General features: G+C 46.9%; 1 protein-coding gene across 1 annotated transcript in view; it reads right to left on the reverse strand.

Annotated features, from left to right (window-relative positions):
* FBXW8 (F-box and WD repeat domain containing 8) overlaps positions 1-17,418 on the reverse strand; it is a 49,434-nt gene extending 32,016 nt beyond the window's left edge. Inside the window, exons 1-4 of the mRNA XM_079322822.1 lie at positions 17,078-17,418; positions 14,298-14,402; positions 8,094-8,258; positions 7,764-7,852 (exon numbers count right to left, since the gene is read on the reverse strand). Coding sequence (XP_079178948.1) covers positions 7,764-7,852; positions 8,094-8,258; positions 14,298-14,402; positions 17,078-17,377 — 659 coding nt within the window. The 5' untranslated portion in view covers positions 17,378-17,418. The remainder of the gene's footprint in view (positions 1-7,763; positions 7,853-8,093; positions 8,259-14,297; positions 14,403-17,077) is intronic.
* Positions 17,419-19,734: the final 2,316 nt, after the last annotated feature.

Here is a 19,734-nt window from a genome sequence, read left to right on the forward strand (position 1 = left end):
TGCATTGTCTTGCTCCAACAAGCATCTCAGAGCTTTCATCCTTATTCCACCAAAAGCAACTCTCCAGTCCTTCATGTGTTTAATTAAGGCATCAGCCAGTGCCCCCCTCAGCAGGCTCAAGAATAAGGCCCAATTAAAGATGCAAACCCAAGCCCCAGTGCCTTCAAGTTGGTTCAAATTGCTCCTGAGCTTCATCTTCTCTCCAAGGCTCAAGTGAGACAGTGGTAACTCAATGTCCAATTTCAAAACACCCCTTCATCAGAACCATGGCACCTTGGCAGGTACCTCAATCACAATTAAAAATACTGGAATTAAAGGGATTCTAGTAGCACCTTCTCTGTACTCCTCTGAAGTGAGGGATGAATGATGGACTGCTTAGAAACATCTACCACAGGGTGAGGTGCCTCAAAGACTGGAAGAGGTCAAAGTTCCCAATTCTCCCTGCATTCTCATTCCCAGGTATTTGTGTACATAGATTTTGGCAACTCTAACCAACAGGTAGCTTGGCTGAGGGATTCCTTGAGGAAAAGATTCAGGAAAAACTAATAGTAGCAGAAAAGAGCTATTTCATGTGGCAGAAAGGAATATAAATAGAACACAATGGCCAAAAATAAAACACAAATGGAAGAGGGAAGAGAAAATTTTCTATTACATAGCAAAAAGCTAAACCATAAAACACAAAGAAAAACAGATGGGGGTAAACCAAAACCAGAGTTTGAAACAATCCTAATGTTGGTAGAAGAATGCAGACTAGAAAATTAATCTCACTAATTTCATCCAAATGTTCTTTTGGGTTGCTTGATATACGAGTGCAGCTATGAAAAATGTGACTAATGTGTCCCAAAATGGATCTGGAAGCACTTTTAGATTTAGCATGTAGGAAATCAATTCTGAGCATCCTGATCAATTCCCAAACTCTTCTGCTGGAAACCTGACTTTCCAATTTACCAACCCACACCCATCTGTGGACCCCTCACAGAAAAAGAGCTGCAGAGAGCTTCTACATCCATTTTTAGGGCTTTATTTAGGAAATTTTCCCCCAGGAAAGTGGGTTAAGCTGCTGGAGTGTGTAGTTCTGCAGCTCAGCACTGTTATGTGTAACAAAATTAGCATTTCACCATCCTCACTGCTTCTGCCTCACCTTCTATATTAAGTGCATGCAAATGTCATACCAAGGGAACAGAAACAAGCCAAAGGGTTGTATTGTAAGGAAAACATTTTAATGAACATTTATAAAAAGCAGCAACTAGAAAAAGCCAAAGTGTTTCTAATAATTTGATTCTTAAGGCAAAAAAATCTCCCATGCCTTAGCTCAAGGTTCCAGTGGCTTGCATCAGCCCAAGCCCAATAATTAAAGCAGCTACTCTACCAAGGAAACAGATTACTGTGGATACAGGAGAAAAAAAACATCTTTTCCATAAGAATTCAGGAGGAATTGTGATGCAATCTGGGAAGGCACTGCTCCATCAGCCCTGTTATGCCACAAAGGACAAACCACAGATAAAACAATGGCTCCAGCTGCAGACAGAGGTGAGAAAACACCACTGGAGGATGCTGCAAATTGATCTGTTTGCTCATATGAACACAAACTGCAACACACTGCAAGCAGCACAGAGGAGAGGCATCACCTGACCTCCAGACACTGATGGTGACAGCCCCAAGAGCAAAAATGAAATCTTCAAGCTGTTTAGTAGAAAGAAGGATGGGTTTGTCTGGCCTTAGGAGAAAAGGAGGATTTACAAGCTCAAAATTACTGCCTGTGCCTAAGAACACTGAAGGCATCACTGAGCACATCCCTGCAGCAAAACTCACAGGTAAACCAAGAGCTGCAGGGCCAGGCAGGCTGAAAAGCAGCTTCCACAGAGATCAGATCAGGCTTTACCCTTGCTTTCACCTGCAAGGCTTTTTTCAGGAGCTGACAGAAAAGCCAAGCTGGCTGTCACTGACACAACCTTACCTAAGCCCCGTGGTCATCTGTCACCTGAGCCCTCTGAACTCATGATGTCATTCCTGTGTTCTAGGGTGAAAAGAAGAGCCCTGACACTGCTCCTTAACAATGATGGGAATGAGTGAAGAGAGCACAAAAGGTCTGGGGAAGGCTGAAGAAAAAAGCAATTATTTTCACCTGCTTTGTTTGACATCCTGGCTTGAAGTCACTGGGAGGGGAGGGAGAAACCCATGAAGGTTGTGCCATCATGTAAATGAAATTTAGGCAATTAAACAAGGAAGGGTTTTATTCAGGCTGCTGGAAGTCTTCAGTTTGTTAACTTTGATTCATTTTCATTACTAATTAATATTTTGGTTTCCTCAGGTCTGCATACTGAATTAAGATGCAAGAGCTAATAACAAATACCTTGAGAATAACCCACAAGCCCTATAGCAAAAAATCCAAATTAGATGAGAGTTGACTTGAAGTTTTAAAAAGTGCAGCAAAGTGTTTTCAAGCCTTTCGGGCTAGTTTCACACATCATTATGGAACTAAAGAGAGTGGCAAGCCCAGCTTCTAAAAAGTCATTTGCAGGTCACCTTTGAGCAGGAGCTGGTGATGGAAGAGAACAAAGGAACTCACCAGAAAGGAGCAGCCACTTGTGTGTACGTGTTGCTAAAAATTACTTAAATTGAAAGGCCCAAATTGTTTGTGAGTGCTCCCACAACACTCAACAGAATGGAGACAACTGAATAAAATAATTTCAGCATTTAGGATGTCAGCATGAGAAATAAATGTCCAGATTCTCCTAACGAACCACACAGGATATTTAGGAAGTTATTCCTTAGTTTCTTATTGCCTTTATAGAGCATCACTTGGGGAAACACCACCTTGTGCCACCTGAAAAGGGAGGAAATGTGAATCTGCTGGCTTATCACGGCAATCAGTAGATTAATCTCACCAGTTCCAACTCAAAAATCTCAAGGAAAGCTGGCAGTTCTTAGTGGGGAAGAAGGAAAACATCTGAAATTAAAATTTCAAGAGAACCCAGGGCTGATTTCCCACTGTGTAAGAGGTGCAGGGATTCCTCACAGCATCTGCTAAAATCAGTTTGTGGCCAAGCTCTTCACTAACAGGCCACCACTCAGTCATGGAAAACTGAAGGAAAAAAGAAAGGAAAAGATTGTACTTTATAGTTCTGGGTCTTGGGAAGGGTATTGTGGCTGTGGGCCTCTTCTGTTTATTCATTTTCAGAGCCAACAGGAGCAGCAGTGAAGCTATGGTACTTTTTCTGCAAGCATTAAAACATTCACACATCCCCCTCAAAGCCTGCTTGGTGTGGTTTTAGGGGTGAGCTGTGAGATGAGATGGGCACCACCAGCACGAGGCAAGCTCAGCACAGGGCTCAGGAACAGCCACAGGTGAGTATTTCAGAGCCAGTCAGGCAGCAAGTCTCACAACATGCCATGGGCATGGCACACCATGGGATCCTCTGGAGTGACAAGGTCAGACAAAAAGTAGCAAAAAAGTAGCAATTTTAGTGACAGAACATGCATTTGCTCAAAAAAAACCCCAGATAAATCCAGATTTTATTAAGAGAAAGTGAAGCAATCCAGGCATTCTGCACAGCAATGACAGCATTAGGCAGAGTGAGCCTCATCACCAGTAGGAATTTCTAAAAGCCAAGCAAGCAGCTATATAATTGCTTTAAGTAAGCTCTGACTTAAGGCTGAAACTCCATTTGAATTGAGGATGAGGGAGAGAACATCATCCCTTTAGAGAAGATCCTTCGAGACGTGTAACTGTAGAAAGGCTGGCAATACAACATTGATTGGGAGTGAGGTAACCACAAACACCACGGGCTCAAATGAAAAGGGATCCAGGGGCTGACCCAGAAAACAAGGCTGGTAAGCACCAGGATGAAATTTTAATGACAAACACAAGAAGCTCTGCGTGCAGGCCAGATTGAATTATCTGATGTCAGGCAGTGACTGTGTGCTGCTTGCACAAAGGGGAGCTGCTCGCAGGCACCTTCGCTCCCAGCTCAGGTTGCACTTCAGCAATCCTTGATATTCTGCCATCTCCTGGCTTCAGCCTGGGCAGCAGCCTGTGCAAAAGTGGGGAGTGCATGGAACAGAGGCATTTCTGTGCAGTGTACCTCTGCTTCCTTCACAGATGAATAAAGAGCTGCCCCTGAACCAGTTCAAACTGTGCCTCTGCAAATTGCACCTGCACCTGCTGGTTTAAGTCACTCTGCTCACAATTTGTATAAATTCCCTTTCAGAAAAATTAAAAAGCTCTACAGCAACTAAAATAAAAATGATTCCACTTTACAGCAGAGTGAAGATGACAGGATGACCAGTGATTCCAGGCTTGCTCCAAGATTCCCAAACACAGCAACCCAGCATTCCTGCTCTCTCCAACTAGAACTTTATCTGGCTGCTGCCAGAAAAAGAATTAAAGATGCTTCTATAAATACATCAGCAATAAAACGATTGCTAAGGAGAATCTTCATCTTTATTGGATCAGGGAGAAACAGTGACAAAAGATGAGGATAAGGCTGAAGGAATTAAGGCCTTATCCTCAGGATACCCTCAGGATGGAACACAGGGACAGGGAGCAGAATGAAGGCCCCATGATCCAAGAAGAAGTGGTTGGCAACCTGCTGCAGCACTAGGACACACAATTCCATGGGGTGGATGGGATCCAGCCCAGGGTGCTGAGGGAGAGGGGCAGAGCTCACCCAGACACTTCCCCACTTTTCCCAGCAGGAAAAGTTACACACATCATTGTGAAACTTAGAAGAGTGGCAAGCCCAGCTTCTAAAAAGTCATTTGCAGGTGACCTGTGAGCAGGAGCAAAGTGATGGAAAAGAACAAAAGAGCTCACCATAAAGGAGCAGCTACCTGTGTGCAGTGTTGCTCAAAATGACCTAAACTGAAAGGCCCAAATTGGAGTGTCATGGACCCTCCTCACCCAGGGCACTGAGTCAGTGATGCCCCTCCAGGAGCTGGGCTGGAAGAGAACCCAGGGAAATCTCTCAGCTTAACCTCAGTGCCAGAACAGCTGGAACAGAACATCACCAGGGCAGGGTCCTACCCTGGGCCACCACCACCCCAGGGGATGCTAAAAGCCTGGGAGGAGTGGCTGCACAAGGCCCTGGGGGTGCTGGTGACAGCAGCTGGTCACCAGCCCAGCTGTGCCCAGCTGTGCCCAGCTGTGCCAGAGGGCCAAGGGCACCTGGGCTGCCCCAGGGCAAGCACTGGGCACTCCTGGGTGCCTCTGTCCAGTTCTGAGCCCCTCAGGACAAAAAGGACCTGGAGGGGCTGGAGCACCAGAAGTGCCTCAGGGAACTATGATCAAAAACCTGCTTAAAACTGAGCAGCCCTGAGTGTCCAGTGCAGCAACCTGAGAAAGAAGAAAGATGATAGCCCAGGCCACAGGACAGAAAAACCCTGGGAAATGCACAATTCTGGATTAGCAGCACCAAGCTTTGCAAACCCTCACACCAGCTCAGCTCAGACACACAGGTCCCTCTGTGATCACTGATTATTCCCATGCAAAACTGAGCACACAAGTGTTTGTGAAACAGGAGAGAGAATCATTAAATGTAACAGATAATTGATATTTATACTGAGAGGAGAATTGACTTTGTAAACCTCAGCTATTAAATTACTTCTTCAGTACTGAAAGAATGCAACAGTTTGCTATTGATCACCAGATTCATTACACTTTTATGACAAATTTGAAAGCACAATGCCATTAAGTACAATTTTATAAGCTGGGAGAGACAGGGGAGGGTTATGGTTGGACTTAAAAAATAAAAACACAGCAAACAATAAAACCCCAACTAATTCTTTAATATCTGAAATACTTACCAAATGCACATAAACTATTTCCCTGCACAATTTGCTGATGCCCTTGGAAGTTTTAGTTATAATTTGAAGACTCTCTTGTTTGATATTTACCATTTACCAAATTAAGAGACAAATCAGAGTGAAGGACAAGCAGCAAACAGCAAAGCACATAACATAATTTTTGTGTTCTAATAATCTGAACTTTTTATTTACTGATCAGACAAATGGGTTTGCTGTCTGAGAGTTTAAAGCCCTGCTCTCAGTTGTTCAGGAGCATTCAAAAGTATTTCCTTAAATTAAAGTTTTCCAGGCATCTTTCTTATAACCAGTCTGTGAATTTCAAAGTATTTTAGAAGCAGTTTTTTCTAATCCTGCACCATTACCTTGAAGTGCTACCATAAAACATTGAACTCTGGTATGTCAAGGACAATGTCCCAGCTCCTCAGGATATAAAAAATAATTTTTATTTACTCATGTGATTTCTGGAGGGTTACTAATTACTGAGCCTGTGAAATTCAAACCTCACACTTACTGAGAGAATCACTGTAACCTCTTCTAAAAATCTGGCTCTTAAAATTGTATTTAAGAGAATAAACCACATGAATAGCTAACATTACACCAAGATTCAGAAAAGTTTTGTATTAGGAAAAGAGAAGTTTATCTATTCTAAGTGGTTTATTTTCCTCCCAGGCTGTCTTTTAATTAAGAATGGAGAAAAGTAACAGCCCTTCTAAAGTTATTTTTGTTCTGTGACAAGATATCCTTGTGATTAAGAGATTTTTATGGAAAAACATAAAAAAGGGGATTTTTTCATTAGATGTGTAAAATGTTTAATATATTCTGGGTGCTTCCACAGCAAAACAATAGATGGAGTTTATCAGAAAGCACCTGAGTTTTTACAGGGACTGCTTGTACATGAGGTAACTTTTGAACAGTTCCATAAAATTTGAACTGCTGAGGTAAATTGTAGATAAACATCCTTATCAGTCACTTAAGGAGAAGCCTGTCTCAGGAACTGCAGGTGAATCCATTCTTGTGCTTCAAACAGGTGCTGCTTTTGAATTTATTAAAAGAACCACCTGAGATTTCAGATGGTGAAGGTGGAGTGAGCCTTACACAGACTTGTAAAGATGGAGTGGGCATTGCACAGCCTGGTAGAAGTGGAGTGAGCATTATACAGCCTGGTAAGGATGGAGCAAGCTTTACACACTCTGTTAAAGGTGGAGTAGGCATTACACAGCCTGGTAAAGGTACAGTGGGTTTTAGACACTCTGGTGAAGATAAAATGAGCATTACACACTCTATAAAAGGTGGAGTGGGAATTACACACTCTGGTGAGGATGGAGTGGGCAGTACACCCTGTTGCAGATACAGTGGGTATTGCACACTCTAGTAAACATGGAGTGGGAATTACACAGTCTATAAAAAGTGGAGTGGGCCTTACACACCCAACAGAAGATGGGGTGGGCATTACACACTGGTAAACATGGAATGAACATTACACACTCTGTAGAAGATGGAATGGGAATTACACACTCTATAAAAGGTGGAATAGGCATTACACACTTTATAGAAGATGCAGTGGGCACTACACACCACAGAACGTGCAGTGGGCTCTACACACTCCACAGAAGGTACAGTGGGCTCTACACACTCCACAGAAGATGTAGTGGGCACCACCCACTCAGTAGGGATGCAGTGGGCACCACCCACCCCACAGCAGATGCAGCGGGCATTACCCACCCCACAGCAGGTGCAGTGGGCACTAGACTCTCAGTAGGGATGCAGTGGGCACCACCCACCCCACAGCAGGCGCAGTGGGCACTAGACTCTCAGTAGGGATGCAGAGGGCATTACCCACCCCACAGCAGGCGCAGTGGGCACTAGACTCTCAGTAGGGATGCAGAGGGCATTACCCACCCCACAGCAGGCGCAGTGGGCACCACCCCCCCGGCAGGCCCTGCGCAGCCCGTGCTCACCCAGCCATCACCAGGCCGTCGCAGCAGTGGGCGTCACACAGCACGCGGCCGGGCTCGTAGCGCAGCTGGCTCACGGCTCCCACGCGGTTCTGCAGAGAGGACACAGGGCTGGGTGCTCCCATCCTGCACCCTCCAAAACCTGCTGCTGCCAAACCCCAGCTCGCTGCTGCTGCTGAGAGGAGACACATCCACCCCACAAACCCCCAGCAGCTGCCAAACGGAAAAGAGGAGCTGCCAAACCCAACACCAACTCTCCTCTCCCAACTGTTAGAAGCAGTTTTTCCCATTTTTCCCCAGCAGCTGGATCCCTGTAAGGAAATTCCCTCTCACCTTCCAGTTGGTTTTCAGCATGTGCTCTCTGGCTCTGCAGTTTTTGAGGGCCAGCTTCCAGCAGGAATGGTCAGAGATGCTCGTGTCCAACAGGTATCCCTCCTGCTGGCACAGCCGGTACCACAACACTTCATCTTCTGCAAGGATTTTCCATGTCCTGCTGACCTAGAAATCAATGTTTAGATATGGATCTCTCATAAATGTATAAGGAAAAATTAGATTTAATATGAAATATTAATGAGTATCTGAAATATAAACATATCAATTAATACAGGTCTGGACTAAGATGAAAGTCTTACTTAAACAAATATATTTGTTCACTCATTATACACCTGAGTGTATAAAAACCCCAGACCTTTAACAAAAGGCTTGTTTTCTGTGGGTTCTTCAAGAAATAACTGAGTTTATACTCCACTGAAACTCCATATAATGGGCACACCAGTGGCCACACTGAAATATCAGTGACTGGAAATTTTTGACAGGAAAAGCAGCAAGAAAACAATTTAGAGAGAATTGTGAGCTTAGAGCAAAAATATGACTTCATTTTCACATCTGCAGCTAAGAAACCCTCTCAGATCACAGCACCATATCTGTGAAGTCCCACTGACAACGCCTGATTAGGGCTATGACATTAGTGATTTATAACCTATTGTATTACAGTATGCATAAATAGGAATGAATTATTAAGTTTTTCAAGCAGCCTCAAGTTGCTGCCCATTCCAGAGAGAACAGCTTCATCACAATCAATTGTGGGCTCAGAATTAAAGATTCAAGAGCTAAGAGCCAACTTAAGTAGCTTTTTTTTTTCCTCTGTAATTCTTAATTTAAAAAAACAGACGTAACCAATGAAAGCCACGACTGGTGAAAGCAGCAATCAATTGTGCTCTGTTTCTAAAGAGATTAAAAGCACCTTCTGAGACTGACATCATTTTTAGTAAGTTACAATTAAGCATCTAATGTTCATTTCAGTCCCCAGATTATGCCAAGAATACAAGCCTCCCATGGACACAAACTCTCTCAGGACCATATTTTTATATTTATTTGCCACTTTTTCCATAGTCACACACAAAAAATGTTTAATATGATGAAACAAGGGGTGATCTGAGTAACCTGCAAGTGTTTTTAACATTTGAGACCTACACAGAAGAGCAGTGCTCAAATAGGAACATCCAAATGCAGCAAAATGAATGTTCTTAATCACCCAGAGAGCTTAGTGCAAAGTGGCAGAGGGAGACAACCCCCTTCCACCCTCTGACAAAGGGAACAAGAATAATGTCCTGAAATGACAGATGCAGCACTGAGGCTTCTCCAGCAACACACATCACCCTGGAATCAGTGCTGAGTGCTCCTGTCCCTAGAGGGATACACTCAGAAACTTCAAAAGCACCAAAAGAGGCAATCCCAGATCCAAACCATTAGGAATTTGCCCTCAATTTGATTTGAAAGTAGGATAAATATCTGTGTTATTGCTCCAAGAATACCAAAAAAAAAGAGCCCCAAAGCAGCTTTCTGCTGACACACCAAAAGAGCAGCTGTGGTGCAGGAGTGGAGCTCCCCAGGCAGAACCTCTGCCCCCTCCCCAAACAGCAGCACATTTTCCTGACAGGGACAGCCTGAGAACACGCACAGGGAAGCACAGCCAAACCAGGCCAGCTCTTGCCTTGCTTTCCAAAAGAAAAATCAAAAATAAACACACACCTTTCAGTCTGCCAAAACAGACAATGCTGCACAGACCTTTCAAGTTTCAAGGTCTTAAAAGCATTTTATAAGGACAGTAAAACAAAAGAAAAGGGGGGGCCAGCTACATGAAATTTCAACTGCCTTTTCAACTTTCAGGGGGAATAAAGATCCTATCCTATGCTGATTTTTTTTCAATCAAATTACAGCAAACCCTGCTGCTTTACAAGCCTGAATTTCCAAAGGGTCCCTAACCCAGCCTTTTCTTCCAGCCCCAAACTCACATGCCAATCCCTTGTAAAACCCCACTGAGCGAGGCTCAGCTGCACGAAATCACTAATAAAGAGTCTCAAGCATTTCACTTTACAGCACCACTGTGAGCTGCAGCATTAAAACCAGCCTTTGGCTTCAAGTCAGCTTTATTAGATCTGCTTGACTTGGAGTTTCAGGTGAGGCCCCAAAAAGCCAGGGCATTATGGTTTTATTTCCATGCACCCAAATGCTGGGTGCTGGAGAAGAGCTGAGATGTGCAAAGCTCTTGTTAAAACTGTTTCCAAATCTAAACTGCACAGAAACTCCAGCAAGCATCAATGACAGCATCTTACAGACTTGTTTATAGATTTGGAGTCCTGAATTTAATTTTGTCTTCAGTGTTCCTATTATCTTTTTACAACTGTTCTCAGCAAAGAAAGTTTGGGTTCCCCTGAGCTCCACACAGGGACAGTTTTATATTTTATAGTTCAGCAAGTAATAATGTTCTGAAGGACTTCAAAGGCTTTTGCTGACATAGGCTTTGCTCTTTGGTTTTGCCTCTGGGGGATATTTTTCCCCCTAAAAAAACCCCACCTCTTCCATCAAATCCAAAATTTCTTCTAATCCCATCTAAATCAACTGGCTCAAATCCTAATGAAGGTTTATTCATCCCTCTGCATCTGATAATGGTTTTTATTTCACTAGGTTTATTTTCTTCCCCAGACACACAAAGGCAGAGTCAAGGCTCATTTGCTGAGACCAGGGGCCTCAATTAGAACTAGCTGGACTTTGAGCTCAGTACAAAAAATAGTGCCAAGTGTTTAATCCAAAGCCATTCTGATGGAAGCTGCTCATCTTTTCTGCTCACAGCCCTGAGCACAAAATGGTTTGGGCTGGAAAGGAACTTAAAGACCACCCAGTGCCATCCCCTGCCCTGGGCAGGGACACCTTCCACTATCCCAGGCTGCTCCAAGTCCCTTCCAGCCTGGCCTTGGGCACTGCCAGGGATCCAGGGGCAGCCACAGCTGCTCTGGGAATTCCACCCCAGCCCCTGCCCACCCTCCCAGGGAACAATTCCTTCCCAATATCCCATCCATCCCTGCCCTCTGGCAGTGGGAGCCATTCCCTGTGTCCTGTCCCTCCATCCCTTGTCCCCAGTCCCTCTCCAGCTCTCCTGGAGCCCCTTTAGGCCCTGGCAGGGGCTCTGAGCTCTCCCTGGATCCTTCTCCTCTCCAGGTGAGCACCCCCAGCTCTCCCAGCCTGGCTCCAGAGCAGAGGGGCTCCAGCCCTGGGATCATCTCCTCCTCTGGACTCCTTTCCTGTTGTCCACGTTGGGGGACCATCCCAGGGCAGGGATATCCTTATCCTTGTATTTCCTTGCTCTCTCTGGGAATCACAAGGAGGATGGTTGATGGCTTTTACCCACAAACAACCTCAATGCAAACCCATGCTCAAAAAACCACAGTCAATTTTCTTTTTTTTAAATGTACAAACATTGCAGCCTCAACAGTTTGACAATCCCAGAAGCCCTGGAGGCAAGCTGCAGAAATTCTTGATTTATGCACGACAATTCATTCCTAAATTCCTAGAAACAGTCTCCCTTGCCCTAGATACATACACAATTCCTGTGTTGGTAAACACTTGTAAAACTTCTCTGAGATGAAAACCTAACAGGTCAAGGGAATTTCCCACAGATCTGCTCAGAAACAAAACTTCCAAAATTCAGTGCTGCTGAATTCAAACACATCCCCTCATCACAAAGCTGAACCATAAAGGCCAGGTCCCCAGGCCATGGGTAAAATTAATGTATCTACAGTATCAGCCCCAAATCACACAAGGACATTTCAGTTTGTCACAAGTGTCCCAAGGGATTGTTCTTCCTTTCCCTCTACATCCTGACCAGGAGGAAGGAGTGACTGTTCCCAAACCTGTTCATAGTCACAGGAGAGCCACTCATGGCACAGATATTTCTGCCAATGGTCAGAACACAATTAAAAAGTGCTCACAGGGTAAAATTCTGCATTAGTCTGGCCTGTTCTGTGCTACATGAAACCCTGGATACTGTTCTCCTCAAATTCCAAACATGGGATATCAGCAGGGACTGACCTGGTGGATGCTACTGAATGTCACCGCCCTACTGCAGACCCAGCAGAGCTCAGGCACTGAGGACATTTATTTACAGGCTTTTGTATTTCAGTGCCACACAGACAGGTTGTGGCTTATAGTACAAATTCCAAAAATCAAAGAAAAGCTGTGGGGGAGCGAGGGAGAAGGAAATATCAAGGTGAAATTAAAGTTCTCCAGACAGTCTGTGGTGTGATTAAATCTCAGAGAGGCTCTGCAGTCAGGCTCCTTTCCTGTTAGCTGGTTACCAATTTGGCAAAAAGAACTAAGCAAACAGGTTTTCTCCAAAGGCACTCACATGGATCACGATGCCAATTCCACCAACTGGCCCAATTTCACTGAAATCCCAAGGCACCTTAATAAAAAAAAACCTTTCTAGGATAACACCATAAAGCAGCAGGGTTTTCCATGGAACAGAAGAGGGTTCCCTCCCTTCAGAAACAAAACCACCAAGAGAAAAATGAAAATTCTATTTATTTTTATGACTCTGCTTTTCATTTGAACACTTAAAAAGAAGCCAGCTCTGCACTGGATATTCATCTGATTGGGAAAGCCCTGTAAAACACTGGGCACTTGCTCAGCTACCTGTCAGCTGCCACAAAGGAACAATGCCTTGGGAAGAGGAGAATGAGAAATGTGGAAAATTATCTTAAAACACATCTTATGAGAACAGGTTCAAGCTAAAAAGCAAAGTGCAGGGGAGAAAAATCCAGTGCAGCTCCAAGCACAGGGAAAAGGAGCAGACCCACAGCAGCCAATCTTTTTACTATGCCATAAGGTAAACTGATCATGCCTAAGGAGGAGGGGGGAGAGTGAAAGGATAACCTTAAACTAATCCACTTCAAAAATGCAACCCTGTTCCATGTCATGGGCTGTGGCCTTTACTGATGGTGTATCTGTACCCCAAGAGACAGAAACTTGAGCATATCTGAAAGCTTCTCTGTCCTGGACAGCATCAAAAAATAATCCAAGAGAATTTTCCCCTCTGCAAGAGCAGCCCTGCACAAGGAATTAATTTTCTTTAAACAGTCCCTGTTCCTAAAAGGCATTAGCAAGTCAAAGATTTAAGCAATAACCACTTGAAGCTATTTAACACTACAACACACTCATACTGAACATTAAAAGCCCATTTTCCTTTCAAAGCCTGGGCCATTTGCAGAATATTTGAGTTTAGTTTACCATCCTCAATAGCCCCTGTCTGTCACTTCTTAGTTTTCACACATTAATATTTTTCTCTTCCACTCAAATCACGCCTTAGACTGTTTGTAACACAATTTTTTTTTTTTTTATTTTTGTAAAGTTGCAAGATGTGCTCTGTATACAGGACTTAATGAATACTAGCCTGGAACCCTCAATAGTGGCCATAGGAGAAGCTGGAATTATATCCACAACATTCTGCTTGATTTCACAGGGTAATCAGCACTTGCCAATTAAGTTTGCTCTGAAGACTCAGAGAGGAGGCTCCTCATTCAGTGTGTGAAGAAAGGAAATAAAGAGGCCCAACAGTGTGGGCTGAACAACCCTAAGCAGAATGAGGTGAGAGTGAGTGTTTCAGTTAGTAAAGTTCTGGAAGAGACAGGCAGTTTACAACTACACCTAAATTATGGACCATGCCTGAGCATCATCTGAAAGTATCAGAAAAGAAAAATATAAATCCCTTGCAGGGCTGGGGGGAGGAAATCAGGGTCATTTAAGAATTTGGCCTCATGTAGAAATACCACAGACAAAAAGTCACTACATCAGTGCCTGTGGTTCAATCCCATGCTGGAAAGTGGGAGGAGAAGCTCTTGCCATGCCCTTAGCACTGCCAAGTGCTGAGCTCTAAATACTGCAAGACACTCACCTGAATCAAAAATGCTTCTAAACACATTCACTCAAGTCAAAACATCTTAGCACTATTTATTTTCAATGTTAAGGCTTCACTGCTGCCCAAGCCACAGCTGTTTTATTTAACTCAGCTCAAATGCAGCTGTAAATCCAGCTCATGTACCATTACATTTTCAATATTCAGCTTTGGAACTGTCTCCTGTAAGTGAAAGCACAACCAGCTGAGTTCCTTGGGCTGCCACCCCACTTCCCAACCTCAAGGTTTTTCACTATTTCTGCCACTTTTAAGTGGTATCAGAGCAGCAAACTGCCAGCAGCACTTACCTGAGCACACCTTCCCAGCTCAGCCTTGCCCAGGTACTGGAATATCTTCAGTGCCAGCTCATAAGGCAGCTGCACATCAAAAAAAGGAACCTCATTGATTTCATTCTGGAAAGGAAAAAGGAGAATATAATTTGTGAGGCTGGTTTAACAGTTTGACAGCAGAAGAAGGAATGGGGTGTCCTCAGGGCCATCACAGCTCCATGACAACATCAGGAGTTCTCCCTCTCCCACCTTTCATGGCCCTTCAAAGGGCAGAGAAAGGCAAAGACACAAGTTCTAGTAAAATAGTGTGGCTGAAATGACAAAAAGACCCAATAAATAAGCACTTTGAAGACATATGCCCATTAGTAATTTCACTTGCAAGATTTCAATCCCATATGATGGAAAAATGAACAAATATTTTAAATAAAACTGAATGGAAATGATGTTGGTCTCCTTCATTACTAACATAAAAATGTCTTTTTAGTATGAAATATCCCTCCTTTAATTGATTGAGCAGCTCAAACAAAAATTTGAAGCCAAATCCATCAATTTAAGCTAACAGCTAAATGCAGAACACAGATTTTTCCTAGATGTATTTTGTTTGGTTTAATTACATAATTATTACATCTTTCTTCTGCAGTTATCACAAGATTTATCTTTCCTCTTATCCTGTCTGGATATTCAAAATTTTTATACTCTATAATAAAGAAAGTGCTAAATCAGCTGATTCTGACAATTTCCATGTCACCAGTTTTGCTCTCCAGTGTTTTCTCTGGTTTCTGTGTCCCCCCCAGGTGCTCCTGACCACTGTCCATCAACCCTCATGCACAAAATCAGCTTCTCAGTTAAAACCCATCTCCACTTTGCCTTCAGAATCTCAAGCATCCCAAAGCAGGATCACCTCCTGTCTTTTGGCACTTCCCTAACTCTGGTACCTTTGTTTCTTTGTAGTCTCTCATTCAAATCTGGGCCATCTGCAGCACCAAAGTAGAATAGAAGGGACATTCTGGTTTTATTTCAAGCAGAGTTACTCAGGCAAATCACAATCGAATGTGGTGGTGTGGTTTTTAAAGCAGAATATATTCCACACTAGCCAAGTGTTTAGACAACTCAAATATAGGCAATGTTCCCATCAGGTCTTTTTAGCTACAATACATCTCCTCACACACACTGGAACCTCCCACTTGTTCTAAAGTGAGTTAAAGCAGGACCTGCAGCCAACCTTGCTGCTCCCTCCCTCCTCATCCCCGATCTCCCAGCACAAACTGCTCCTTTCCCTTTCCCTGTGCTGGGGCCGCCCCCCGCTGCGGATCCGCGGGATCTGTTTTGATTCCGTGCGCTGTAAATCCCGTCTGTCTCCAGCAGGGACACCGAAGGAAAACACAAAGGGAAGCTCTCCACATGCAGGCGGGCTCTGAGCTGGCCAGATGTGATCCTGCCCAGCTGCAGCAGCCACCGAGCCGCTCTGGAGCCACAGGCTGCCCAAACAAATCACAGGAAGCGTTGGGCAAGGATTGTTAGCTCCAGGCTTATGAGCTCAGGCACGGCACCACCATGGATGTGTTCCTTCCAAATTGGACTTGACTCGAGTCCAAGCAGCAGATCCTGGGCTGGCTGGATGCACACAGAGGTCTCACTGCAAGCACTGAGGGGCTGCAGACACAGCAGTGCTGACACAACGCTCAGCACCAACGGTGCTCTCCAGGAAAGAGCAAAAAACAGCTCTGCAGGTTTTTTTGTAAACTGAACTGCAAGAGGATTTACACTCTGCTTGAAATAAACCCACAAATGCCTTCTTTTCCTACTTTGGTGCTGCAAAGGGGTCCAAGTTTAAATGAAGAGTAGCTGCAGAAGAGACCTACAAAGAAACAAAGGGGGTTAGGAAAGTGCCAGGGGGATGATCCCGATTTGGGATCTGCCTGAAGTTCTGAAGGCTCAGCACAAACTCACACTGATTCCATTCTAATACAATCCTAACATGAGGGGGTAAATCCAGGTCTTCAAAAATTGCTGCAGCTTGTCCTCAGCACAAGGAAGCAGGGATGTTAAGTCAGCAGCAGCCCCTCTAAAAGTCTACTGGAATGAGTCCAAAACTCAAATACAACCAGCCCCTCTGAGACAGATTCGGGCTCCTTTGTGCTAATGGAGCACTAATTCTGTAAATGGATTAATTTGTGCCTTGCAGACAGAAATTTAATCTGTTCCTTTTAATTTTTTTAAGCAAAGAGTAATTAGTCATAGTGAGGTTAGTGAGAAATAAGAAAATGGGTTTCCCCCTAGTTTTCCTATACTGTAAATAAGATCTCTATGGCATTTAGAGGATTTATCAAAATAACTTTTATCTGGTTCTGAACTGTATTTAAGAATATTTCCAAAGTAGCTTCTTTATTTAAAGAATTAAAGCTTGTTTTCACAAGGTAGGATATCCTTAGTTACTACAGCTGCATCAAACTGCCTGAGTAAACAACAAAAATCTTAAGAGGAAAAAAATTATTTCATAGAGTCACAGAATATCTCGAGTTGGAAGGGACCCTCAAGGATCATCGAGCCCAACTATCCCCGCACAGGACACTCCAACAATCCCACCCTGTGCCACCAAATAGGACAAGCAGATTATGAAGGGCTAACACTTTGTAAAAGGATGTACATTCAGAAGCTGAGTTGTAAACAAGCACACAGGAACACTAATTCAACGTTCCCTTGGCTGCCAGTGCCGCCTCCGCCGAGCCCTGTCCGTGCTCCGGTACCGGCCCCACCGCGCCCGCCCGGGGCCCGGCCTGTCCCCGGCACAGCCCTACCAGGTCTCGGATCAGCTGCCCCAGCAGATCGTCCCCATCTCCGGCTCCGTCCCCCGCGGGCTCCCCGGCGGGCCGGGCGGGCGCGGGGCTGCAGCGGCCCGGGGCGCCGCCGGCCAGCAGCCCGCGGGCCAGCGCCAAGTACCCGGGCTCGGCCGGGGACTCCCGCCGGCTCTCTGCCGGCCTCTCCGGGGACTCCTCCGGTGGCTCCTGAGGGGGCTCCTCCCGCCGCCGCCGCTTGGCGCCCCCGGCCCGCTCCTCCCGCCGCCGGGGCCTCTCCCGCTCCGCCGGCACCGCAGCCATGGCGGCGGGGCCGGCCCGGCGCGGCACGGAAACCGCGCCCCGCGCCCGAGAGTTCCGCCGCCGTAAGGTTCCGCCGCCGCCAGGACCCCGGCCGGTGGTGGGGCCGGGACCGGTGCCCGGGAATTAAGCCGGTGGTGGGACGGGACCGTCACTTTGTGGTCCTCATACGAGAGCGGCGATAGCGGCCTGAGGGCCCGTCCTGGCTCAGGAGAGCCGCGCTGCCGAGCGAGGCCGCGGTGCGGCAAGGTCGGTCTGGGCTCTGGCCCCTCAGCCCCCTCAAAGCCATGTCTGGGATAGGGTAAGGGGCTGCTGGGCACCCAGAGCCCTGCTGGGAGCCCTCAGCCCCCTCACAGCCATGGCCGGTCCCTGCTGGAGCCCTCAGCCCCTCACCCATGGCCGGTGCTGCTGGGAGCCCTCAGCCCCCTCACTGCCATGGCCGGTCCCTGCTGGAGCCCTGAGCCCCTCACAGCCATGGCCGGTACCTGCTGGAGCCCTCAGCCCCTCACAGCTATGGCCGGTCCCTGCTGGAGCCCTCAGCGCCCTCACAGCCATAGCAGGTGCTGCTGGGAGCCCTCAGCCCCCTCAGAGCAATGGCCGGTCACTGCTGGGAGCCCTCAGCCCCTCACAGCCATGGCCGGTACCTGCTGGAGCCCTCAGCCCCTCACAGCCATGGCCGGCGCTGCTGGGAGCCCTCAGCCCCCTCACAGCCATGGCCGGCGCTGCTGGGAGCCCTCAGCCCCCTCACAGCCATGGCCGGTCCCTGCTGGGAGCCCTCAGCCCCCTCACAGCCATGGCCGGTTCTGCTGGGAGCTCTGAGACCCCTCACAGCCATGGCCGGTCTCTGCTGGAGCCCTGAGCCCTCTCACAGCCATGGCCGGGTGCTGCTGGAGCCCTCAGCCCCTCACAGCCATGACTGGTCCCATAGGGACAAGCCGCCCTCACAAGAGGGTTACCCATGGAAATGGCTGCTCTGAGTGACCAATGTACCTCTCTTAGGCCATTTTTTCCTGTCTCTTGGCCATGTCTGAAGCCGAGTGGGTGGGCAGAAGTGGCCCCACCACTGCCATGCCCACCATACCTGCTGCCACTTTGATGGTGTGTGGGGAAGGACATGAAGTTGACTCAGCTCCTCTCCAGTATCAACACACCTTGGTGCTCAAAGGCTGCATTCTAATGATGCTGTGAAGCTTCTGCTGCCTCAGCCAGCCCAGCTGCCCAGGGGGATAGAGAGGCCACAAGCATTCAGGTCTTCAGAACAATTCCTGTGGAGCCCTCAAGGAAACAGAGCAGGTAAGTGATGTGTTGGTGTGTCAAACAGCTGGGCCTTCTAGACCTGACTGTAAAACACAGCCCAAAACACAGCCCTTGCTTCAGCAGCAGCTGTGTAGTTACCCCTACCTTGGTGTCCACCTCTGACTTCCTCACTCACCACTTGCTGGTTTCTCTCATCTACAGCTTGTTGCTGCCTGTGCTGTTCATAACCCAACTTAATGAACAGGTGTCCAGGAAGAACCCAAATGACCAGGAGGAATTCCTGGTGGGTTCCAAAGAGAGATGGGTGAAGGTTGGCCATGCCTTGGCCGTGTGTGCTGGACCCCAAAACCCCCCTGCCCTGGGCTGAGCCCCCAGCAGGGGCACTAGGAAAGAAGGAGGAATTCTGCCCCTCTGCCCCACTCAGGTAAGACCCCACCTGCAGATCCCCTGGCCCTGGGATCCCCAACATGAGAGGGATGTGGAGCTGCTGAGTCCAGAGGAGGAGATGTTCCAAGGACTGGAGCCCCTCTGCTCTGGAGCCAGGCTGGGAGTGTTCACCTGCAGAAGAATCCAGGGAGAGCTCAGAGCCCCTGCCAGGGCCTAAAGGGGCTCCAGGAGAGCTGGAGAGGGTCTGGGGACAAGGGCTAGAGGGACAGGACACAGGGAATGGATTCCCACTGCCAGAGGGCAGGGCTGGATGGGATATTGGGAAGGAATTGTTCCCTGGGAGGGTGGGCAGGCCCTGGCACAGGGTGCCCAGAGAAGCTGTGGCTGCCCCTGGACCCCTGGCAGTGTCCAAGGCCAGGCTGGATGGGGATTGGAGCAGTCTGGGACAGTGGAAGGTGTCTTTGCCCAGGGCAGGGGGTGGAATGGGATGGCATTTAAGGTCCTTTCCAGTCCATACCAGTCTGTGATTCTGTGACTTGTTTTCCCTACAAAACTATCACTTGGAGGGACTTAGAGGAGGGGTGTCCCTGGGGTTCACATGCTGGTGAGCTCTGCCAGTGGTGGGATTGCAGACCAGGAGCTGCCCCTGCAGCAGGATGTGGGGCTGTTCCAGGTAGAGTGGATGGGCTGGGATGAGTTGCCAGGAGGTTCTCAGC

Source organism: Erithacus rubecula (assembly GCF_903797595.1).
Source record: "Erithacus rubecula genome assembly, chromosome: 19".
Lineage (NCBI taxonomy): Eukaryota > Metazoa > Chordata > Aves > Passeriformes > Muscicapidae > Erithacus > Erithacus rubecula.